General features: G+C 45.9%; 1 protein-coding gene across 3 annotated transcripts in view; it reads left to right on the top strand.

Annotated features, from left to right (window-relative positions):
- Positions 1–3,080: 3,080 nt before the first annotated feature.
- Positions 3,081–26,012, top strand: part of ALPL (alkaline phosphatase, liver/bone/kidney) — a 29,960-nt gene continuing 7,028 nt past the window's right edge. Inside the window, exons 1-7 of one of the 3 annotated variants that reach the window (XM_006883559.1) lie at positions 3,081–3,233; positions 12,244–12,363; positions 12,700–12,774; positions 13,833–14,007; positions 14,915–15,090; positions 18,795–18,938; positions 20,991–21,060. In XM_006883559.1, the coding sequence (XP_006883621.1) occupies positions 12,298–12,363; positions 12,700–12,774; positions 13,833–14,007; positions 14,915–15,090; positions 18,795–18,938; positions 20,991–21,060 (706 nt within the window). In that variant the 5' untranslated portion in view covers positions 3,081–3,233; positions 12,244–12,297. Of the gene's footprint in view, positions 3,234–12,243; positions 12,364–12,658; positions 12,775–13,832; positions 14,008–14,914; positions 15,091–18,794; positions 18,939–20,990; positions 21,061–26,012 lie in introns of those variants that run through there. The other 2 variants (XM_006883558.1, XM_006883560.1) reach the window with 2 other exon arrangements.

Genomic DNA, 26,012 nt, shown 5'->3' with positions numbered 1-26,012 from the left:
GGTCCTTGGAGAGGGACATCATGCTTGGGAGGGTGGAGGGACGGACAGCGCAGGAGGGGAAGGCCCTCTATGAGGTGGATTGATTCAGTGACTGGGATAATTGGGATGGGAGTGTCAGAGATGGTGCGATTGGCACAGGACAGAGCGGAGTTTAGGGCTGTTGTACATAGGGTCGCTGTGAGTCGCAGGCAACTCGACGGCATATAACAACAACAACAGCTCACATACTTTGGGCTTGTGGCCAGGAGGGACTGGTCCTTGAAGATGGACTTCTAAGTCCATCATGCTTGGAAGGGTGGAGGGACAATGCAAGAAAGGATGACTCAGGATGAGATGGATTGACACAGTAACTGAGTTAATGGGAGTAGGTGGGTTGGAGACAGACTGGCTCAAGATAGGGCAGAGTTCATGTATATAGGGTCACTATGAGTTGTAGTCGACTCAACAGCACGTACCAGCAACAAATGTGTACTGTGCTAACCTAGGGGCACAGAGATAGATAAATCCCTCTCTTGGAAGCTCTCAGGGTGGTGAGTGTGCTACCAAACCAAGAAATACTTTCAAAGCAGGTGCATGAATTTTTTTTATGCACTTCCTGTTCTTGAAATGTCATTTAAGTATTTGTTTATTTGAGTCTGACTGGTTTCAGATTTTGAAGTTCATAGGTAGTATACTCAAATGAGTGAAAACTTCTTGAAAGAGGTGACTTCAGCTTCTCAAATGTTTGTAATGACAGTTTAATACATTAATATTATATATCCGTCTGACATACTTTGGACATGTTGCAAGGCGGGACCAGTCCTTGGAGAGGAACGTCATGCTTGGGAAGGTAGAAGGACAGCGCAGGAGAGGAAGACCCTTGATGAGATGGATTGATTCAGTGTCTGGGGTAATGGGATAAGTGTGTCAGGGACAATAAGATTAGCAAGGGATAGAACAGGGTTTAGGGCTGTTGTACACAGGGTTGCTATGAGTCACAGCCAACTCAATAGCACATAACAACAATAATAACATCCAGCTAATACTATTTTAAAACATTATCTTGATTTTTTTAGGGTTCACTATGGAAATAAAATAGAGGTCGATTTAAAAAATTAGGAATTATCTGCAGTATCACCACTCTGCTGTTAGTTCAAGGGTTTATCTTTCACTCACCTTCATTCCTTCCCTCATCTTGAATTCTCAGAGGAAGGGGCGGAGGAGCTTCCTGTGCATTTAGATGGCGTGTTTGAACACTGGGTTTTGGAGATGGGAGTTTAGGCAAGCCCTTGCCTTGGGCATTGCATGATTTTAAGGTTGAATCAAGATCTCTTTTGAGTGGTGGTGTTAATGGGTGGGATCTAGTTGATTCTGACTCACATTGACAGGAGATGACAGAACAGAAGTGCCCAAAAGGTTTCCTTGTCTGAAATCTTTACCAAAGCAGCCTTCTGGGACTTTCTCCCATAGAGCCCATGGATCGATTCAAACCGCCAACCTTCTGATTAGCTTACACATTTATGCTGCCAGCGTTTCTATTTCTGTTGGCAGAAAGTTGCTTCTCTTTGTTGTTGCCACAAGCATAGCTAAAATTAATGGCAGTGCATGGCTAGGTTTTCCACAACAAATGAAAGTCATTTTATCTTGGTTTTGGTTATAGTAATGTTATTTGCCAGTGAAAGTCTTGCCAATTAAAATCTCTCTTCTTCCAGTAATATTCACCCACAGGAGGATTAGTACATTTCTCAGCTACCAGGGTGGCAGTCTCTTGTGATCCTAACTAGGATGACCACAATTGAAAAACATTCTCTGTCATTAATACACACTCATTTCAGGCAATTTGGAAAATTCAGAAAAGTTTTATAAATGGGGGGAAGAAGAGAGAAAAGAATCTCATTCACAGTTCTACCACCTAGAGAAAACCACAGTTAATATTTTTGTGTATTTCCTTCCAGCCTTTTTTCCTCCCTCATAATATTTTAATATTTACTATAAAAATGTGGTAATATTTTGGAACATTTGAGACATGCAGAAAATGCAATGGAAAAACATTGCAGTCATACGTAATGCCACCACCCAGAAATGGCCACCCTTACCGTCTAATCTTTTCCCATGCATCACTCCTATAATTTTTCATCATCTCTCTCAGCATAAATCACAAGCGCTACGATTTCTGAGTTTGCAAGATAACCTAGGGATAAGTATGAATTTGTCTGGACTCTTCCAGATGCAAGTGACAGAAACCCACTTTACAGTAGCTGAGGCCCAAGGAGGGGGGAGAATTATGATTTCCTGATGACTAGGAAGTTCAGGAATAGAACTGGCTCTGGTATGAATGGACCTCGGGCTGTGCTGTCAACAGGCATCTGCTGGCCACATGTGACTATTAAGCACTTAAAATGTGGCCAGTGCAAGTTGAGATGTGCTGTGAGTGTAAAATACCTGCTGAATTTCAAAGATGTAGTATAAAAGAAAGAGGGAAAATATTCTCTGGTGATCTTTTATGTTGGTTACATGTTGAGATAGTGTTGTTGTTAAGTCCTGCTGAGTCAGAACCGACACACAGCTGACCCTCCAGCAGGTTTTCAGAGGCAGTAAATCACACAGGAGGAGATACTGCTCATCCTTCTCCCGTAGAGCAACTGATGGACTTAAACCATGTGCCTTTTAGCTGGAAGCACAACTCCTTAACACTAAGCCCCCAAAGCTCCCTGATGAGCTATTAGTATGAAAAAAGTTTTAATTACATACTCTAGAAAAGAACAAAGCAAATGCCTTGATGACCCTGTAAGAAATGGTAGTTTTCTTTGTCTCTGAGGTACGAGACTGACATTGTAGAAGAGTCTCAAAGTGAGGGCAACAGACCTGGAGCTTCCACATCACCTGGGAACTTGTCAGACATGTGTTCAAAGGCTCTGGAGGTGGGGCCCAGGGGTCTGTTCAAACAGGGTCTTAGTCACCTTTGTATCTGCCACCTAGCCCCGCCCCTAGCCTGTGACAGGTGCTCAACAAATATTTGTTGAATAAATAAATGTGTGAATGATCAAATAAGATCTGGAGCTATTGCTTACATGTTAATTTTTTTTTATTATTATTTCTAGGATTGGAACATCAGTTAACATCTGACTCCAGGCAGCTCACTCACATCCACCACATCTGGGATCCAGGGAGGAAGCAGGTCGTGGGGTGCATCATGATTTCATCATTCTTGGTATTGGCCATTGGTGCCTGCCTTAGCAACTCCTTAGTGCCAGGTAGGTCTGGGGACCACAGATGGACTGATGGTAAGAGATGGTGTAGGTGGGACAGAATGGGGATCTGTCTATGTTCAAGGTCAATGAGCCATCAAAATATTTTAGAGCTGCAAAACTGAAAAACAAAACAAAACAAAAAAACCCAAAAACCACACCAAATCCCAGTTCTGCTAAAACTTTGTTATGTTGATAGGTTGTTTGTTGTCTTCATCTTCTCTGGGTTTCTTTTATCTCTTTAGTACTCTGAAGTACAATAAATTTGAAATACAAGTAGATTCTTCCAAGTCTGAGTAAGCTAAGTCTCCTGCTGGTTCTGTCCACTTAGTCTCCCTCAGAGTAGTACATTTCCTTGTTTCGTTTCTAATTCTTGTTTGTAAACTCATCTTCAACAATTATCCACTTACTTTTTTTCTCCTGGAGACCCAAGAGGTAGTATTTATGCAGTCTTTCAGAGTCTTTCAGAACCTTAGAGTGCAATTAATTTTTAAATTCTTTATGTTAATGTTTTAATGTGAGGTTCTTACACTGTAAATTAGGGAGCCCTGGCGGTGAGAAGCCTCACTGCCATCATACGGTTCGAGTCCACTCACCGCTCCACAGGAAATGATGGGCAGTCTCCTCTGGTACAGTCTACTTACTGCCTCTGAAAGCCTGCTGGAGGGGCAGCTGAGTTGGTTCTGACTTGAGGGCACATAACAACAGCAACACTATAAATTCAGACTCCCGTTAGGGCTGGCATAAATCTGAAATCCACATTTTTCTTTTCTTTTTTTTTTTATGGTAAGAAAAATTTGTATTTAGAATTAGCCAGCTATACTCAGTTTTCAGCCAGCTATACTCAGTTTAGATGATCCCAGTTCTGTTGGCAAGAATGAAAGCACCATAGTCAGGAGCAAGTCGAACATAGGCCTTCTTCTCTCCATCAGGTCTAATCAAAGTGTTGACCTTGGCCACATCAATGTCATAGAGCTTCTTTACAGGTTTGATTTGGTGCTTGTTGGCCTTGAAATCCACAATGAACACAAGCGTGTTGTTATCTTCTGTCTTCTTCATGGCTGACTCAGTGATCAGGGGAAATCTGATGATGGCATAGTGGTCAGGCTTGTTTCTCCTGGGGGTGCTTTTCTGGGGGTATTTGGGCTGCCTTCAGAATCTCAAGCGTCTTGGGCTGCCGCAAGGTGGGTGACGGGCGGATCTTCTTCTTCTTTTTTTTTTTTTGGCTGTGGATGCCCCTTCAGGACTGCCTTCTTGGCCTTTAATACCTTGCTTTGGCTTCAGTTTTGGGAGGGGCAGGAGCTTCCTTTCTTCGCTTTTGGTGCAATCTTTGTAGAAATCTGAAATCCACATTTTTCTTGACTTGCCTTATCTTCCCATCCTTTCCAAGGTAAATGTCTATAATAAAACTGCTTCCACATTGGACTTGCCTGGACACCTCAAGAATGCTCAACATTGTTTCTGTTTACCTCTCTGTTTTTACAATTCCTCCCGAGGCTTTTCCCTTTTTACCCTCTTTTTTCTTTCAAGTTATGTCCTGTTTTTTGTTTGGTTTTTTTGTGTTTTTTTTTTCATTTGTTGAGCATTTCTGTACCTGGAGCTCGAGAGGGGAGTCCTCCTCCACTTTGTCCTTCATGAAATGGAGGTCCCCTCTACCTTCTCTGAGCCTCAGTTTCTCCATCTGTCCTATCGAGACTGTGATTCCTCCTGCTTAGGCTACTGTGAGAATAACACAGGATTGTCCGTGCCTGGTGGGTGGTGGATGCTCAGTGAAGGTTAGTCTTTCCTCTTAGGAAGAATATGTTTTAAGAGGTGAATAGGCTGAGGCTAGGGACGGGACTACCCTCCCCAGGTCATCCAGCAGGTCAGGAACAAGGCTGGGGATAGAGCCTGGCCTGTTGGGGACCCATGGCTTCCCTCTATCCACTACTCCATAATGCATCCTTGGGAACTGAGAGTTCCTCTGGGATAAAGTTCTTACCTTCTCAATACATCCACATGCATGAAATGGTGAAAGGTGAGAAATAGACTAAATAGAAAAATATTTGGCAATTTCATTTTTTCCCTGTCTTATTTTAGACATTTTAAACCGTGTGTAGTGGTGCATAACAGGGTGGGTTGTGTTTGGTTGTTGGTTATTTTTCTTTTTTAAAAATGTTAGTATTTTTTTTTCCATAGATGGGACTAGAGAGAAAAAGTGGGGTAAGGTATACATCTAAGGGATGCAATTTTTTAAAACGTAGTCGCAAGCGACTCGATGGCACATAACAACATAACAACAACAACATAATCATATGATAATGTCTATATTAGAGAATATAAATAAAAAGAACTAAAAGAAGAAAAACCATTTGCAATCCATAACAAAACAAAGCTAAATATAACTTACAGGAAAAGATACGCATTTGGAATGCCTAATATGATGAATTTTTCACATATATTTACTCACAGGGGTCCCTTGTTGGTGTAGATGGTTACCCTGAACTACTAACAAAAAGGTTAGCAGTTCAAATGCACCCAGAAAAAAAACCCTGAAGACCTGCTTCCCAGAAAACCACAGCCAAGCAAACACTATATAGCAGTCCTACTCTGTAAGACGTGGGGCCACCACGAGCCGGAGTTGACTTGATAGCAATGGGTTTGTCCCCCTGCCCCTGCCTGCCACCCAGGTTTACAACAACCACCCAGATGAAGACAGATCATTCCCAGTCATGGAACACCTAGAGACTTCCTTGTGCCACTCCCAACCAGTCCCAGTGTCATCCCTCCCCCCGGCCCCTGGTCCCCCCTGCACCAAGCCAGAAGAGATAATGAGGCTTACTCCTGCCACCAAAGACTAGTTTTGCCTGTTTTGAACTTCATTTCAATGGAATCAGACAGTATGTACTAAAAAGTATTCTTTGAACATGCTGTTGTACCAAGAGCATTTGCCCACGTCATTCAGTATTCTCCAGAAACAATAGCCTACTGGTATTCATTTGTCTAAACAAGTCACCATGCTTAAACCATCCTCCTGGCAAGAAGTCAACTTGACATCAACTGAACTACGCTCAGGGGTCAGGCACCAGGATGGATCTACAGAAAGAACAAGGGCTCTGCCCTGTCTGGGTTCCCAGCACAGCAGAGATCAAACACAGCTGCGAACTGGGCCAGGCAGTGTCAGAGCTCTTGGGAAACACAGAAAAGGAGCAGCAGATGCCAGCATCGGCCCCGCAGATCAGCTGAGTTGCAGGGACAGGGAGGTTCATCAGTGGTCACTACCAATATGCACTCGAGGCAGGAAAGTGATGGAGCCAGCCCTAAGCCAATGGGATCTCTGACCAAAACCATCAGTCACAGGACACTTATCCAGGGCCAGGCCTTATCCCATTTAACCCTTAAGAACTGCTTGTGGTAGCTACCTTCTCCTACTTTCCTGGGCGGAAAAACTCCAGGGAAGCAATTTGCCTAAAGCGCAGATAGAAGGGTTGGATTCCCAGCTGGGGACCCAGCCTGTGAAGTCTGACCTTGGTGGCCATAGCAGACACCTTCAGAAGAAACAGGTGAACCTGGGGGCTGCCAAGGTGAAAGAAATGGATTAAAGGACTGTGATGGAGATGAAATAAGGGTCCTTCTCACCACATATCTAAGGTGAAAAAGGAGAAGAGGCCTCTGTGGGGATGACATGAAGTGTAGATGGATTGAAGTGCAGACCAGCTTCTCTCCTGTGGAAGGAGCACAACTTCATGGTGACCACACAGATATATGGGCTCTGAGTTCCTCTTTGGTGTCTTCAGTCATATGTAGAAGAGATCATGGTGGTTGTTGGGTACCACTGAGTTGGATCCAACACATTGACTCCATGTACAGCAAAACAAAATACTGCTTGGTCCTGGGCCACCCTCACAAGTCTGAGTGCCCTGTGTGGCCACAGTGTCAATCCTGCACACAGGGTCTTCCTCTTTCTCAGGGATCCTCTATCAAACATTTCGTCCTTCTTCAGGGACGACTCCTGCCTGACAATGTGCCAAAAGCACACAAGACAAAGTCCATCCTCACTTTCAAGGAGCACACTGCTAAGTATGCTGGCTCTAAGTCTAAGTCACATGTGTTCATTCTTCTGGCAGTTCATCAATTTGTTGTTGTTGTGTGCCCTCGAGTCACCTGCGACTTATAGTGACCATATGTACAATAGCGCTGAACCTTGCCTTATCCCAGCCAGTCTCACTGTCTCCAAAATACCATTCCCATCATCTCAGTTACTGTGTCAATCCATCTCATCCAAGGTCTTCTGCTCTTGCGCTGTCCCTCCACCCTTCCAAGCATGATGTTCCTCTCCAGCAACTGATCCTTCTTGGTCACATGCCCAAAGTATGTGAGATGGAGCTTCAAAATCCTTGCCTCCAAGAAGCAGCCTGGTTTCATCTATTCCTTGATAAACCTATTTGGTCTCTTGGTAGTTCATGGTATGTTCAATACTTTTCTCCAGCACCACAACTCAAAGGCATCAAGTCTTCTTCTGCCAACTGTACTCACTGTCCAGCTCTCTGATGTATAGCAAGTAATTGTGAAGACCACGGCCTGAATCAGGCACACCTGTAGCCTCCAGACACACTGCTGCTCATTAGCACTTTGGAGAGGTCCCCCAAATGCTGACAGTAGCTTCCTCAGAGCAATTTGGCTTTTGATTTCTTGACTGCTGGTGCCAAGAGTGTTGACTGTGGAGCCGAGCAAGTTGAAATTGTTAACAACCTCAATCTCTTCTCCATCCAGCATGGTGCTGCCAATTGGTCCAGTGGTGATTATATTTTGTCACCTTGATGTTGAGCTTCAATCCATATTGCAGACTACAGTCCTTGACCTTCTGCAACAAATGCTTCAGGTCTTCCTCAGTTTCAGCGAGCAAGGTTATGTTATCTACATAATGTAAGTTGTTGATGAGTCTTCCTTTAATCTTGATGCCACATTCCTGCTCATAAAGTTCCACCTCCCAAATTATCTGTTCTGCATATAGATTACAAAGGTATGGAGACAGGATGCATCCCCTGACATACTGCTTTCCTGATTTTGAACTATGCAGTGCTTCCCTGCTCTGTTCTGAGGACTGCTTCCTGGTCCAAGTATAGGTTTCACATGAGCACAATCAAGTGTTATGGGATTCCCATTTTTCTCAAGGTTAACCATAATATAATTTGTTGTGATCCACACATCAAATGCCTTTGCATAGTCAATGAAATAGTTCATATTCTTTGTCAACACTGTAATTCAAACACCTCCATTCTTTAATCTTCTTTAGTCATTATGCAGCTTTTATATTGCATGTGAGGTAAATACTATGACTTGGGTCAGGTGCATTTAAGTCTTCAAAGTGACATCATTGCTTTTCCATTCTTTAAAGAGAATTTTTTTCCTCTCCTTTTTGAAGTCGTGTATTGACTTGCTTATAAAGTTCGTGTGCATTGTGTTTCACATTATTCCTCATTCATGTTGTATTTCATACAATCATTCCCATGTATTATGTTTGCTAAAATCAATCATCATTGGACCTTGCCCATCATTATCCAGTCTTTTCAGGTCCCTGCCAGAGCCTTCCCATTTCCTTTACCCCCTCCTTCCACCCACCAAACCATGGTCTCGCCCCCTACCCATCCTCACCCCTCCTAACTCAGTCTCATAAGGACAAATACGGCATAAAGAGATCATTAGCAGTGCAAGGTCATTTAATTGCCTAGTTCACCCCTCATTATTACTGTCATTCACTCACTGCCCTCAAGTCGGTTCTGACTCACAGTGGCCCTCCCTCGGATTTCCGAGGCTGTAAATCTTAACCGGACGAGGCTGTCCATCTCTCTCCAAGTATTAGGGGAGTAACTGGTTACCATTCAGGTGAGGAACAGCCAGGAGACAATTCTTCAGTCAGGACAGTGACTCAGGTATGCTCATAAATCCTCTTACCCAGAGTCTCGTGGCTTTGGGCCAGTGTTACAAAGCTCTCTTAGTCCTCCCACCCCCTCCTACAGCTCTGGCTCTGTGGCATGACGGTTCGTTCCAGGTTAGCTTTCATGTGGACCTCTGGTGCCGCACGGTCTCTGGTTCTCCACCACCTGGTGCTGCTGCTGATAGTGGTGCTCTAGGTCTCTGTCTAATGCAGGAGCCTCTGGCACAAAAGGCTGTACTGCGCTCTCTGCTGCTTCTTCCTTGATGGTAGCAATATTCTCCCTTATTTAATTCCTTGACTACTGTTTCTGGGCATTATAGGATTATGGATTTTGTTTGGGCAAAATGACATCTTTGACAACTCCAATACTTTGTGTACTTATCATGATATTAACTTATTGGTCCATTTGGAGAACTTTTGTTATCTTTGTGTTGAGAAGTAATCCATACTGAAGGCTGTACTCTTTGACATTCATCAGTAAGTACTTCCAGTTCTTTTTACTTTCAGCAAGCAAGGCTGTGTCACCTGCATATTGCAGAATTGTCGGTAAATCTTCTTCTAGTCCTGATGTCATGTTCTTCTTCATATAGACAGACGAGCTTCCCAGATTTTTTGCTTAGCATTCAGATTGAACAAGTATGACTAAACAGTAAAACCCTGCCACACGCCTTCCCTGATTTGACACCATATTTGAATGACTGCCTCTTGGTGTACGGACAGGTACTGAGTGGGCAGAGACAGCTCAAGCTCACTGCTGTCAAGGTGGAACCACCCACAGCTGACCATCCAGGTCAGAAGCTATAAATCGCACAGGAGGAGACTGCCTATCTTTCTCCCTACGAGCAGCTGGTGGATTCAAGCACCCATCTGTGTGTTAGCAGCACAACTCCTTACCACTGGCAGACCATGAGAGCTCCGGCTATTCTCTGCAGTATTATCCATAATGTGATATTCTCCACACAGTTCAATGTCCTTTCATAATCAAGAAAATGCAAGTAAACCTCCTTCTGGTCCCCCTCTGTTTTCAGCCAGGATCCCCCTCCTTCCACATCCTATTCTGAATCCAGCTTGAACTTCTGGCAGTTCCTTCTCAGTACACGGCTACAACCTTCTTCATTATCATCAGCAAAATTTTACTTGTGTATTGATATTAAAGATATGGTTTGATATTTTCTGCATTCTTTTGGATCTCTTTTCTTTGGAATGGGCAAAATATGGATCTTTCCCAGATGTTTTCTACGTAGTTGTCTTCCAGATATCTTGGCAGATGAATGAGCACTTCCAACATTACATCTGCTTTTTGAAACATCTCATTTGGGTCTTCTGTCAGTTCCTGGAGGCTTGTTTTTTTACCAGTGTCTTTGGTGCAAGGTGGACATCTTCTTTCAATATGTTACTGATCATATGTGACCTTCTGAAATGACTGAATGGCTACCAATTCTCTCTGGTACTGGACCTGTGTATTTCTTTTGTCTTCTTTTGTTGCTTTCTGCATCATTCAACATCTTACCACAGAATCCTTCAATATTGCAACTTGGGTTTGAATATTTTTTCTTCTTCAGGTCTTTCAGCTTGAGAAATGACAAAACGTGTTTTGGGGTTTTTTTTTTTGTTTTGGGGTTTTTTTTGCTAACTTCTGCACATTTTATTGTAATACTTTACCTTGTCTTCCCAAGCTGCCCTTTGAGATCTTTATTCTGTTAGCTCATCTGCTCTACCCTATAAGGAGGTGCTGCTACATGTGGAGTTCTTGGTTCACTGTCTAGAAACAAAGTGTGTGTGAGGCAGGCGAGCTCTTCTCACTCACAGCTCTGCGGAGAGGCAAGGGTGGACCTGAGCTGGCCAAGGGAAGGAGATTGTGTCCCCAGCTCACAAGAATGCAGAGGGGCCTTGGACAAGACTCTCCTACCTCTCCTGTGCAATTAGAGGTCATTGAAAGAGGGTTCCCTTTCAATGAAGGGCTAGCAACATCCTTATTTCAGACTTCTGTATCTCAGTGGACAGGTGTTATGGGGAGAGCCCTGTAGACAGTGGGAATGACCTACTGCTGTGGTCAGGGACCCCAGGCCTTTATGAAGAGGGAAAGGGCCTTCCAACCTGCAGGTAGAATTATGAGGAAGGATTATCTACCAACTTGGGTTGACTCCTGTGTACCAGACATACTATTTGACATATCTAATACAGTCATCAAACCAACTCCAAGAGGAAGCTGCAGGTATCACCATTTGACAGGGGAGGGAACTATGGCTTAAGGAGGTGACATACCCAGAGTTGCACAGCTGGTACTTGGTACAGCTGAGATACTGAGTTCTGACTAGTGTTTTCTACTGGTGAACTGGTTGCTGCACACACAAATGAGAGAGAGAGAGAGAGGAGATGGTGTCTCTGGCCCCATTCTAACTTCAAACTTAAGTCTATGTGGGAGTCCTCATCAGTGATGAAAGATGGGTGGAAGGTTAGGGACACAGGACCTCCTTGTTCATTTGCCCCAGCAGATGCCTCAAATAAAACAAAAAAGTTGTTGGATATTAAAGGACTACGTTCAATACATTTAAACAAAGGGCAATTGCTCTCTGATACTGCTCTTAATGGTGTTAAGTAATGCTGCTGCTGAACTTGCTTTAATGAGTAAGCTGAGCAGAGTTTATAATTGATGGCTAGATACATTTAGGAACTCGTACAGTTGGAAGTAGTTTATTCCCTTGAATAGGTTAAACATTACCTTTCTAATAGTGCTAGCATAATTTATTTGCTGCCTTAGCAGAACCCCTTTCTCTCCTGGGTGGGCAGAATGTGTGTGGACTTTGGATGAAGGCCAGTTCTGGTGGTGTCTGCCAGTGCTGTGTGGCCTTAGGTGAGATGTATGGTATCTCTGAGCATCTTTCTTCATTCTTAATGTGGAAAGAAGACTCGAAGATTCACAGGCTTGTTGGAGGATCTGACTGGCATAACATTTGCCAGCTACAAGATGGACAAATACCACATTCTCCTCCAAGTCCAGGCTGTTCGGTTCTCAGCCATGAGATGTTGGGGCGTCCATAAGTCCAAGGAGGGGAGGCTATCCCTACCCTGTCAAATAACTGCCAATCTCTTACACAGAGAAAGAGAAAGACCCCAATTACTGGCGAGTCCAGGCTCAGCAGACACTGAAAAATGCCCTGGAACTTCAGAATCTCAACACAAACGTGGCCAAGAATGTCATCATGTTCCTGGGGGATGGTAAGGCCTGCGGGCTCAAGGGAGGGGCCAGATGGGGTACCCAGTAGGACCCCAGGGAACCAGACTAAATTGAAGGGGGCTGTGTTGAAGGGGAGGCGGGTAGCCCAGAAAGTGGCTGTGTTTAAGGAGATGGGAAGGGCCAGGCTGAGGATGACTCTCCAGAGAGTCTGGAGAGGGCTACCTTTATCGATGGCCACCCTCCAACGCCTGCCGCTCACGCCTGACGCCAGACACAGAGAACGCTTTAGAAGAGCAAGGAGTCACAGAGACTGAGGCCCTCCACTCCTTGCCACAGGGATGGGTGTCTCCACGGTGACAGCCGCTCGGATCCTCAAGGGTCAGCTACACCACAAGCCTGGGGAGGAGACCAGACTAGAGATGGACAAGTTTCCCTTCGTGGCCCTTTCCAAGGTGAGCCCCAGCCCCAAGCCATCTTGTCCCCAACCTGTCATCTCTCAACTTGGCAACATGGGTAAAAAGGCAGAGGAATGGTGCCCTCTAGCTGGACTCGAGTCCATGCATCCTGCCAGGCGTCCAGTTTTCTTGAGTCTCAGTCGCCCTACTATGAAATGAGGGCAGCCGTAGCTCTTCTCAAGAATGTTTTAAAGGGACTTAGCGTATTCGTTAAAAAATGTTTTTCATCCACTTCCTAAATAACATGCCTCCGGAAACCCTGTGAACGTAAGTAAATGTCGGTAGTTGTAGTGGGGTTCAGGTCTTTTGTTCATAGGGTCACTAATGAGTCGTGCTCAACTCGAAGGCAATCAACAACAACAGCATCATGTTGATATTAGTGTCCACTGATGCAGCCTTTGTTTGATTCACGGTGACCCCATGAACAAGGAAACAAAATTCTGCCTGGATCTGAGCCATCCTTATGATCAATTGCAGATCCATAGGGTTTTCACTGGCTGATTTTTCAGGAGGTCACCAGGCCTTTCTACCTAGTCTGTCTTAGCCTGGGTGCTTCACTGAAACCTTCACTCGATGGCTCATAACAACAACAACTAGAGGTCTGAAAGTGGATGGAGAATGGCCCAGGGCATCAGCCTCTTGTTCCCACCACGCCATCTTCTCTTTCAGATCCTATCTCCCCCGCACTGCTCCCCCTTTTCCCAATGCCCCATCCCTTCAAGAACCCCTGCCTTCTTTAGGGCATACCTGTTCCCTCACCACTTGACAGCTCCTGTAGCTCCAGCCCAAAGAGAGTCCTCAGCTAACCCAGCCTGCTCCCAGCCAAGCCCGCTGCCAAACCCTCTGCTCTGTATGTCGGACACCTGCGTTCTGGCCCCTTTTATTGTGCTTTAGCTACCTTGGCCCAGCGAGTGAGGCAGGAAGTAGAAAGCAAGGTGCATCTCCAGGAGACCTCGGCGAGTCACATCTGGTGCCCTTGAATGTGCACAGGGGAGGGTGGACAGCATCGTGGCCCGAGCCCTGGCCATCTCCTGACCCTCCTTCACCACTTGCAGACATACAACACGAACGCTCAGGTCCCTGACAGCGCAGGCACTGCCACAGCCTACTTGTGTGGGGTGAAGGCCAACGAGGGCACCGTGGGGGTGAGTGCAGCGACCGAGCGCTCCCACTGCAACACCACTCAGGGGAACGAGGTCACCTCCATCCTGCGCTGGGCCAAGGACGCTGGTGAGTCAGGGGATGGGGGGGCAGCAGGGATCAGGGGCCAGGCATGGGCCTCAGCCTTCCAAACTGTACAATGGGGAGACAGCTGAAGATTTCCCCTTTGGCTCTTCTGGTTTCTATGTCCTAGGAGTCCACGAGACATTTCTACTGCCCCTCTCACGGTAAAGAAGGCTAATGCGTTAGAGGCAGATTCTAGTTTCAGCTCTGCCACTGAGCAGTGGCAGACAAGCCCCCCAACCTGATAACTTTATTTCCAAGTCCCTGGGTAGTACAAATGGTAGCTGCATTCAGCAGGATTCAGGTGCCTTGGGAGAAAGGCCTTGTGATTTACTTCTAAAAAATGAGCCACCTAAAAGCCCTGCTCTGATACACAGAGGGTCACCATGAGCTTGACTGAGTGACATCTGGTTATCCACTTGACTGTGCATGAAATGAGCATGAAAACACAGCCCTCTCAAGGCTGGAGTGTGAAAAGAGAAGAAGATGATAGAAAGACCTAGCCCCGCTCCTGTTCCTTCTCCATTGGAAGATGAGAGAGCTTACAGTAGGGTGGCCTGGCCTGTACCTCCGGGAACTGTGGAATCGAGGTACAAGGCGGACTGACACAGGTGACAAAGACCTCACTTATAAAATCTGTGAGGGGTTCCTATGAGGTGGGGACCTTCTCAAGAAGTGAGGTTGTGCTGGGTCCTGTGCGGAGAGGAGGAATCCAGCCTGAGTGTTCAGACTATCAGGAGGGTAGAAGGGTTACAGGGCCAGCATGCTGAATGGCCAGGGCATTTGGGAGCCACCATCCACACCCTTTGTCCGGATGGAGAGACTGAGGCCCAGGCAGTCAATGGAGCTGTTGGGAGGCAGCATAGATAGCCCCACCTTCAGGTGATACACCCCTCTTTCTCTTGCACTCCAGGGAAGTCTGTGGGCATCGTGACCACCACTCGAGTGAACCATGCCACTCCCAGTGCTGCCTACGCCCACTCTGCTGATCGAGACTGGTACTCAGACAACGAGATGCCCCCAGAGGCCCTGAGCCAGGGCTGCAAAGATATTGCTTATCAGCTCATGCACAACATCAGGGACATTGAGGTGAGGCAGTCAGGGCTGGGGCAGTGGGGCCTCAGGGGGTAGGAAACCTCAGGTCCAGGCTAGCCCGGGAAAAGCTGCTTGGTCTGGCTGCCCACACACCTGAGAGGTCTCCCAGCACATTAGAGGATTTGTGGTTGGGGCAAAGAGGCACTGGGGGATTTCTCTGCGGTGGGGCTGGGGGTGAATCCTGATGCAGCCACCACCACACCCCAAAAACCAGGCGCCCAGGGATTAGTCCCAAAATTAGAACTTGGCATAGAATTTGCCTCAGCATGGGAGGTGGGGGTGGCACAGTGGTCATGCAAGACTACCGGCCCTGCGTATACCTTCACAGACAGCAGCTTTCCCACGCACGCACCCTCTCACTTAGCACAAAGACACACTTGGAAAAGAGGCAGTACAAACAACAGTTGATGCAAGCTCTCATTTTAAACTTCCTGGTTTCACCTCTTAAACCTGCCATTTGCTAGCTGTGTGATGTCAGGTCAGTTATTTGACCTCTCAGGGCCTCTATCTGCCCCTTTGGGAAACATACTTAACCTCCAGAAGCCCACTGGGAGCACTGTTATTGTTGTTTGGTGCCATCGAGTCGTAGACGACTCATAGCGACCCTATGAACGAACAGCCTGAGCACTGTTCGTACATGGAGTTTCCGGAGGCAAGCCATTTCGGACATGGATGCCGCTCCTGCTTCCAGGCTTGATTTAGTTGGGAAGCACTGGGAGCACTAGGTAAGGGAATTCCTCATGGAGAGTTTAGCCCAAGGCCTGACATGGAGTTAGTGCCTAGAAAGTGGTGGCATCTATTCGGGAGCCACAGGTCCCTACTCTAAACACACATCAACATGCCAAGCAGGCCACGCATGCAGGCATCACACGGGCCCCACAGCCCTGTCCACTTGATGCACAGACTGGTCCTTCCACACTCTTCTCACTGAGTATTTCTGGCTTGTTCCTTTCACAGCTGTTACCCATGTGGGTAGAGTTAGGGAGGGAGAAGTGAGTCCCCTGAGCCTGAAAAGGGTGCTCACTGAGACTCAGAGAAATCCCTCAGACCCTCGCCACCCCTCACTTCTGTATCTCCTACTGCCAAATCTGTGCTTTCCCATCCTCTGTAACGCTTCACCCCAATTTCCAAGCGCCACCTGGCCCCTTTACTAACCCATGTCTTCCCTCTCCCAAGCAACAGATTGAACACCATCTTTATCTTTCAAGACAAAGAATTCTGTTGCTCCCATCAAGTGAGCAGACATTTAGGGCAAAGTCACCTCATTCTAGGCCAAGGCCTAGAGCCTCAGTTTCCCCACCAAAAAAAAAAAAAACAGGAACAAAGAGCCCCACCTGCCCCCTCTGGGGCCATTGGAGGCCAAGATGAGGTCATGGATGTGAGAACATTTGTTGGACAAGAGCAGGGTGTAATTACCGGGCCGCTCTTTAGAGAGATTTGGCAGGCTCAGACCTAGATGGGGGTCAGAAGCTTGAGGGAGGGGCTTTCTAGCTGGGTTGGGGGTTGGAGGCTGCTGGAGAGTCCCCAAGAGAGCAGTGGAACAGGATGAGAAGAAAGGACAAGAGACATCCGTGAAGATTCCTCCCCTTCCACTCTGTATCCCCCTCCTCTTCCCTCCATCACCCCTGCATCCCCTCACCCCAAAATGCCTAAGTCCCCAGGCTGTCCATGAAACACAAATCCTGGTGTCCGCCCTGAAAATAAATATCTCTTGCTAAAAAAAAAAAAGGCGATGAAGAAGAAAGAAAGACACAAACCCAAACCCCAAAGCCAAACAGCAAGTCTGTTATTTGGGAGTTTAATGAGCCCGTGTGAAGTCCCTGCTGGGCTGGAAACGATGAGGCTCTGGCAAGAAGATTGGGGGCTTCGTTTTCCACCCTGGAAATGCCAAGGGGTCAGGTTCTGTGGGAATGCGGTAGGGGAAGAGGGCCAGTGACCTGGGGTCCCCTTCTTCCCCCCTCTGCTTCCCCTGCCACTCCTCCCCAGGCTGGGGCGAGAGCAAAGCGCTTGCTTCTCTGGAAACCCTTTTCTTTGTATTGCTCCGAGCAGGACGAACAGCTATCAGAGTCCCCATGAGTGCGGGGGCCATGCTGGATTGTTCTATTTCCTCCCATGCCACTCCTATGGGGAGGTGCCAGGACCACTTCACAGATAGGAAACTGAGACTCAGAGAAGCTAAGACACAGGCGGTGGGTCCGTAGGCAGTGGAGTAAGGATCCAAATCCAAGGCTGACACCAGAGATCCTGCCCTTTCCAGTACCCACGGTCCGGGCTCGTCCTGGGATACCGGCCTCACCTCCACCCCTGCCTGGGCTCCTGACTCCCTTTTGGCCCTGAAGACAGTAGGTTCTGAGGAAGGAGACAGGATACAAGGTAAAGAAGGGGCTATGAAGTACCAGGCCTGGTGACAGTGGTACTGGGGCCAGGGCCAGCTGGACTCTGCTCTCCCAAGGTGTCGGCCACAGGCAGCAGCCTGGGCTGGAGCCCACGGTGACAGGAGGACACCAGTGTGGTGGTCACCGCAGGCGGCGGCTGTTTTCCTCTTGGCCCCCATTTTAAAAATAGTCAGGACTTCAAACATGGACTCCCAAGGAAAACAAACAGCCCCGCGTCCATCCGCCCGCAAACAGCAGCGGGGTGGGTAAAATTAGCCTGGCCGTGATTACACAGACGGTGAGTCCCAGTCCCACTGTTTGCCCAGGCTGCGGTGGGCCAGCTCCCAGCTGGGCTGCCCCGAGACCTCCCTGGCTGGGGCCTCTCGCCTGCCTCACTGTGGGGAGAGGAGGCTCTGAGGCCCTGTCCCCGGCTCGGTGGACAGAGCCCAGCCCTGGCACCAGAATCAGAGAAGCCTTGATTTTGAATCCTGACTCTGCCATTTACTAGCTGTATGACCTTGGGGGACAGAAATCACTGTTTCTTTCTTTGCAAGATCAGCTGACACCTTTCCCTCTTGCAGCTTTGCTGTGAGATGAACAGCATGATGTTAACACAATGTATCTTGTCACCATTTGGTGAACATGCAATCTGTGGTATTACTTTTATAAAGTGGGAGTTGTGCATCAGGCTTCTGGAAAGCCAGATAGCCAGTTAAGGTAGGTTATTTGTGGATGTCCTAGGCTTAGTTTGCTACAAGTTGTGCTGGTAACTGAAGGGTCATAGGTTCAAATCCACCACTGCTCCACAAAAGAAAACTGGACAGTCTCCTCCAGTAGAGATTTACAGCCTCAAAAACTGGCAGAGAGTTGTAATGGATTGGAATTGATTCCACAGCAAGGGGTTCTGGGTAATATGAACTCTCAGTTGCTGATAGAAGTATTGGAGATTCAAGTCTACCAGAAATGCCCCCGAAGATAGGCATGACAGTGTGTTTGTTTTTAATCATCCTTTAAAAACTATGGAACACAGTTGTATCCCACACACATGACATCACTATGAGCTGGAACTGTTTTAACAGTAATTAGTTTTAAGCATCTCCAACATTTCACCTGAAAAACAGTGCCCCAGAAGACGCATGTTTCCATTTTATAGGTCAGGCAGAAGCTGATTTTACTCCCCAGGTTAGAAGGGTCAGGTGGACCGAACTCACCAAGCTGGAGAAGTGTCCACACCGTCCGTAGGGTCTAGCTGTCCAGATTGAGGCCACTGAGGTCCCACATGTCTTGGGACTCCACAGTTCTGATGGCTACTGTCCTTTTTAGGTGATCATGGGAGGTGGCCGGAAGTATATGTTCCCCAAAAATAGAACTGACGTGGAGTATGAGATGGATGAGAAGGCCAGGGGCACCAGGCTAGATGGCCTGAACCTCATCGACATCTGGAAGAGCTTCAAACCAAGACACAAGGTAGTGTACAAGCAGACTGCAGAGGTGGCGCGCGGTGTGACAGGGCCGGCTGCCGCAATCTGAGTCTCAGTTTGCTACTCTGTAAAATGGGAGTTCTTACCTCCATGGAGTTCTCGACAGGGCTAACAGATATGATTGGCACATACTAGTAATCAGGCCATTCTTTCCCTCTCGTATGGGTCTCAGGGATGATTCTCAGAAGGAATAAATAGTCTGTCAACGTAAGCACCTTCTGTAGCTGGGGATCAAGTGCAAAGGGTAGTGGAAAAAAATTAAAGCGCTGTGTGCAAAACAAGAAAACCAAGGTCTACAGGAGCCCAGAGGGACAAACTACATGGCAGCGGTCGAGCACTGTGAACATGCGCAGTGGAAGCACCAAGGAGGAGGAGGAGAGACACCTGCTGGAGGGGGATGTGTTGGATGGGAGCTAGGGACACAGGTCCAGTAGGGATGTGTCATGCAAACATCGGGATCAGGAGGGCGAAAGGCAAGCCTGAACAGTGAGCTCACTTTGACCAGAGTGAAGGAATGGGCAGGAAGTCTGGCCGTGGGAATGGCCCTTTAAATCTGCGGCAGCCTGCTAGGCACGGGGCAGCTGGGGTCTGGAAATGACTGTGGTCAGTGCTAAAGACAGTGGGGAACAGTCTGGCAGCCACTTTGATGTCACTCTGAAGTTTGGTTTCTGAGGGTTCCAGGACTGGCCCTTGGGGAGGCCTGGTGGGATGGGGCTGAGCCAAGAGTGTGGTGGGGGCAGGGGCCCCCAGGAATGACCCCCACAGAGTGGGGTGGGGGTGACTGCGTGGCTTTAAATCCTTTCCATTCCTCTGAGTCAGCTATGCCTGGGTCAGAGCCCCATCCTGGCCCAAGCTCAGGAGATGCCTTTCCTTCCTGCCTCAGTTTCTCCATGTAGAAGGAGTTTAAGCCTTCCGGCGCAATGGAATGCTTCTCCTAGAACTCAGTATAGACTCCCAAGATACAGAGAGGGCACCCAGCCCTGCCCTGGGACTGGGCCTGGCAGGGTGTCCCTGTGGGGCTCCTCATAGACCATATATTGCTTTTTAAAAATTCATTCTTTGAGTGATGGTTTACTATTCCTTGGTTTCTCATATAATCAATCATTCACAGACATTTTGTTTTATAATATTCTTTGCCATTGATTAGTGTGATTGATTAATTAATTAACTACAATGGAAAGCATACATTTCTAGAAGAAAGTTCTTTAACCTCTTGGTTGCTGTATTATCTGTGTGCTTCAATGTCTGCCTCTGTAAAATGGGACTGAGCATTGGAGGGCTGATGTGAGGATTAAGTGAGATGATCCAGGGAAACCTCCTTGGAGAAGCAGAGGTCACTTCTAGAGCTGCCCTGCCTCGGTCTCTCACCCTCCCCACAGCAGCTCTAAGGCTGTTGGAGGGAAGACGTTTGAAAACCACTGATCCCAATGCCTGAGCCAGAGGAGGCAAAGCTATCCCAAGGACATACCACTTATCCTTGGCAGTGCTGGGAATCCCCATTCTAGGCCCAGGAAGGTGCCATCTCCAGGCCGAGGTGGGCCCTTAAGAAGTACTTCCTGTCGTGTCCCTGCCCTGGATCAGGGGTGATCCCTCCCTCTTAGACAGAGTAGACCTGGGACTTTGCTTCCTCCTTGGTTCTCCAAGGCCCTAGAACCTCCATAGCCCACCCACTCAGCAGGCACTCCAGGTACTTACTGACTTGTCCCTGCCTCTCTCTTTTGCCCCATGATCCCTGCTTGGAACAACTCCCTGACCCCAAGTTGATCAGTACCTACTTGTCTTCCAGGTTCCAGTAAGAACATCACCTTAAAAAAAAAAATCACCTCATTCAAGAAGCCCTCCATGATCCCTGCATCTGGCATCTCCTGCCCTCCCCCATGAATACTTGTCCTCTATGTTATAATTGTCTGTGTGTTGTGATTTCTTGAGGTCAGAAATAGTAGTCTTAAGGGAGGGGTGGTTCATTGACTGGAGAAACAAATATCCTCCTGCCCCCCTCAAGTCCCTGGCATGCACTGACATGGCCTCTTCCTTCTAGCACTCCCACTACGTCTGGAACCGCACCGAACTCCTGGCCCTCGACCTCCGTGCTGTGGACTATCTGTTGGGTGAGTAAGTAGAGGGCACACATTGAGTTCTATGGCCAGGACTGGATGAGTCTGGACCTGGGCTGAGGCCCCAGTGTATCCTTTTCCCTATTAGAGACCTTTGCCCTTGGGTGTCAAAACCTGAGAAGGTTAAAAAAGTAAGTTCTTATTCTGAAATCTGATAGCTGTGCAGGCAATTAGCCCCACCGGGTAAAGGCTCAAAGCCGGATGCCTAAAGGAACCCCCAATCATACACTGAGCCCTCTAATTGCCTGAGTCTCAAGGCCTATGTCCGATGCCTAACACAGTCTGGGACCTCAATTGTATATACAGTCCCGCTCATGAAGCTTAGAGCATGGAGAGTGGGTCAGTATAGCTCCACCACCTGTGAGCGTGAGCTTCAGTTTTCTCATCTCACTCACTCACTACTGTCCAGTTAGCACTGACTGATAGCTGGCCACCCGGTGGGTTTCTGAGGCTGTAAATCACATGAGAGGAGACTGACCAACTTTCTCCTCAGGGACTCCTGGTGGATTTGAACTACCAGAGAGGTCTTTGGATTAAAAGCACAACTAACATTCTATGGAGCATCCCTCCTCTTCTGTGAGGTAGAGATAATGGCGTCTATAAAATGAGATGTCCGTTTGAGGACTAAGGTGCGCCTGATTCAAGCCATGGTCTTTCTGATCACTTGCTATGCATCTGAAAACTGGACCATGAATAGGGATGACAGAAGAACTGACGCCTTTGAGTTGTGGTGTTGGAGAAGAACAATGATCTTGCATGGGCGGCCAAGAGAATGAACAGATATGTTTTGGAGAGGGCGCAGTCAGAGTGCTCTTTGGAGGCAAGGATGATGAGGCTTCACCTCACATACTTTGGGCATGTTGCTAAGAGGGGCTGTTCCTTAGAGAGGGACATCAAGCTGGGGAAGATGGAGGGTCAGTGAAGTAGCGGAAGACCCTCAAGCAGATGGATTAACGCAGTGACTGCCACAATGGGCTCCAGCGTGTCGGGAAGTGTGAGGATGGCATAAGATAGGACAGGGTTCAGATCGACTGTTCAGAGGGTCACTATGGGTCGTACTCAACTTGATGGCACCTAACAACAACAACAACATAAAATGAGGGTTATGATAGCATCTGTAAGCATTGTTGTGAGGATTACATAGCTAATGTGTTGTTTAAATTATCCATTCCCAAACAGATAATTTCTGACAAATTACCTCGAGGTTTAGCAGTTTGGATAAGTTGGTATATGCCGTCAAGTCAGTTCTGATTCACAGCAACCCTCTGTGTGACAGCGCGAAAAGCTGCCTGGTCCTTACGATATTTGCTACAGACGAGCAGTCATTGTGTCAATCCAGCTCCCTGACTTCCTCTTTTTCACTAACTTTACCAAGCTTGAGCTCTTTCTCTAAAGACTGACTTCTCCTAAAAATATGTCCAGAGTACGTGAGAGAAGTCTTGCCATCCTTGCTTCCAAAGAGCATGCTGGCTTCACTTCTTCCAAGGCAGTTTTGTTTATCCTTCTGGCTCTCTGTGGTTTGTTCCATAGTCTTTGCCAACGCCCTAATTCAAAAGCTTCAGGTCCTTGGTTTTCCTTAACTCATTGTCTAGTTTCGCCTGCATATAGAGGCAATTGAAAATGCCGTGATCAGGTACACTTTCATCCTCCACATGATGACTTTGCTTTTTAATACTTCAAGAGGCCTTTGGTAGCCGATTTACCCAAGGCAATAATATGCTGTTTGATTTCTTGACTATTGTGTCCATGAGTATTGACTTTGGGTGCAAAAAAAATTAAATCCTTGACCACTTCAGTCTTTTATGTGTTTATAATATCATAATGCTTTTTTGTTGGTTCATTTTTGTGGATTTTTCTTCTTATCCTGAAATATAATCCAAAGTATTTGATCTTCATCAGCAAGTGCTTCAAGTCTCCTTCACTTTCAGCAAGCAAGTTTGTATCATCTGCATGAGGCAGGTTGTTGATGAATCTTCCTTCAGTCCTGAAGTTAAATTCTACTTCATGGAATCCAGCTTCTGTAATTATGCAACCTATAAATTGCACGTATATAGTGAAAATAGACAACACTGGTGAATACTTTTTCCTGATTTTAAACCACATAGTGTCATCTTGTTCTGTCCCAACAATCATATCTTGGTCCATGTACACGTTTCACATAAACACAGTTAAATGTCTGTCAGGAATTCCATTCTTTGTTATCAGTGTTATAGTTAATTTGTTATGGTCCACAAAGCCTTTGCATAATCACCTTTCTGATATTCTCTACATCCCACCAAGATCCATTTGACTGTAGTCCCCAGTGATAATCCTTGTTCTGATAATGTTCTTCTGAACCCAACTTGAATTTCTGGCTGTTTCCTGTTAATTAACTGCTCCAACTATATTTTTTTTTTCATGATCTTCAGCAAGATTTTATTTGTGTTGTATTAATGATAGTGTTTAAAAATTTCTACATTCTGTTGGACCATCTTTCTTTGAAATGAACACAAGTACAGATCTCTGCCAGTTGGGTGGTCAGGTACCTGTCTTCCAAATATTTTGGCGTAGATGACTGACTGAAATGCATCCCGCATTGCATCTTTTAAAGTATCCCAACTGGTATTCCATCTATTCTAAGAACCTTAAATGGTTTAGGGGTTTGGTTTTGTTTTTTACTAAGGCCTTCAGTGAAGTTTGAACTTCTTCTTTCTTCAGTATCATTAGTTCTTGATCGTATATTACCTCTTGAAATTCCTTCCATCTTCTTTTGATGCTTCCTGTGTTGTTCAATATCTTCCAGTGGAATTCTCCCATATATAACTGGAGGCTTGAATTTGTTCTTCATTGCTTTCAGCTCAAGAAATGTAGGATACCCAAGCAACAATAGCAAAGTTCAATAGGTCAGCAAACAATAAATGCAGGTGAAGTTGTGGAGAGATTGGAACTCTTATTCATTGCTGGTGGGAATGTAAAATGGTACAACCACTATGGAAGGTAGTCTAGCATTTTCGCAAAATGTTGAAAATAGAAATACCATTTGACCCAGCCATTCCTCTACTGAGAATATAGTCAAAAGAAACCAGAGCCATGACTCAAATAGATGTATGCACACTCATGTTTATTGCATTATTCACAATAGCACAGAGATGGAAGCAACCCAAGTGCTCATCAACAATGGTTAGGAAGACTATGGTACTTTCACACAGTGGAATATTACACAGCACTGAAATACAATGAACCCATAAAAATTACAAACATGGGGTAGCCTAGAAGCCATTATGCTTAGTGAAAGAGCTCAGCCACAAAAGGATAAACACTGCATAATACTTCTTTTATAAAATAGAGCAGACGTGGGGATGGGGTTGGGGAGAGAATGGGAAATGAACACTGAAGTAGAACAGATGAGGGGAAGAACTGTCTGAAAGAAATATATGATTAGTCTATATATATGACAACAATCTGGAACAAGGGGTGCATTGTGAGGCGGGTTGGAGAGGAATGAGAAGAGGTGGGGAAGAAAATGTGCAACAATGAAAAAAGTTAAAACATTTTTTATGTTAAAAAAGGAAGTGTAGAGTATCTTCTTCCCTTCTGATTTTCTAACTCCAGGTCTTTTCCCATTTCATTACAATATTTTGCTTTCTTAAAGTGCCCTTTCACTTCTTCTGTTTATCTTTTTACTTCATCATTTCTTCCATTTCCATGTGCTCTAGTTACTCTACATTCAAGAGCAAATGTCACAATCTGTCCTGAATCACTTTGGTCTCTTCTTTTTCATAACAGTTTGCTTTCTTCAGGAACAATGTCTTTGATGTCAACCCACATTCATCTGGTCTTTGATAATTAGTGTTTAGTGCATCAAGTTTCTTGAGAAGGTCTCTAGATTTAAGTGGAGTTTGCTCATGACTCATACTTTGGCTCTCATGCACTTGTTATAATTTTTCAACTTCAGCATGGACTTGGATATGAGCAATTGATGATTTGTTCCACAGTCAGCCCCTCGCCTTGTTCTGAGTAAAGAATTTTAGCTTTGTCACTACCACTTTCCATAGATTTAGTCCATATAACTCCTGTGTATTATTCCGTGAGGTGAGATCTGCGTGTGCAGTCATCAATTATGTGTGGAAGAAAAGTATTTCCTATGAATATTTTTTAGTCCTGCAATATTCTATCATGTGATCCCTGCCATCATGTCTATCTCCAGGGCCATGTTTTCTAGCTACCAGTTCTTGTTGCCAATTATCGTATTCCAATCAACAGTAATTATTAAAGAATCTTGATTGCATGTAGATCAATTTTAGACTGTAGAAGTTTATAAAAATGGAAATCCAAAGTCTCTGTAAACGTTCATTAAAATTAATAATTTTTTAAAATCTGAACTATCTTCATACTTGGTGTGGTTGATGCATAAATGTGTATAATAATCCTATGAACTGATTTTCCTTTTAGGTAAATGGATGTTATTTTATTGCTGACAATATTGTACTGGTGGGGTTTTTTCTTTCCAGCATTTCTCTTCAGGATAGATCCTGAAATTTTCTTTTTTATGATTAATGGAACATCATACCTTTCAAATTTGTCATTCGGTTGTGTGATTTGACTTGCAGCAACCTCACGTACAACAGATTGAGACCTGGCGCAATCATTGCCTCCAAGGAGCGCGCCGCTGCTCTTCCTCCAAGATAGTTTCCATTGTTCTTTGGCAGTCTGTGGTATATTCAGCACTGTTCACCAACACCACAATTCAAAGGCTTCCTTTCTTTGGTTTCCCTTATTCGTCCAACACTCACATGTACAATGGATCATAAAATTGTCCAATTCAAAGTGGCCTGTCTGAGAACATTTCAGCTCACTAGTGGCCCCAGATACAGACTTTTATGGGTTCCATTTCAATTTGTTATGACTTCCAATTTTCTTTTTTTTTTTAAATTAAAAAGGTTTTTTTTAAATTCCATTCATTCATT

The sequence above is a fragment of the Elephantulus edwardii genome, unplaced genomic scaffold (genome assembly GCF_000299155.1).
Source record: "Elephantulus edwardii isolate Elephantulus edwardi_28Jun2011 unplaced genomic scaffold, EleEdw1.0 scaffold00028, whole genome shotgun sequence".
NCBI classification, from domain to species: domain Eukaryota; kingdom Metazoa; phylum Chordata; class Mammalia; order Macroscelidea; family Macroscelididae; genus Elephantulus; species Elephantulus edwardii.
Note: the sequence above shows the minus strand (reverse complement) of the source record. Positions and strands in the feature narration are given on the sequence as shown.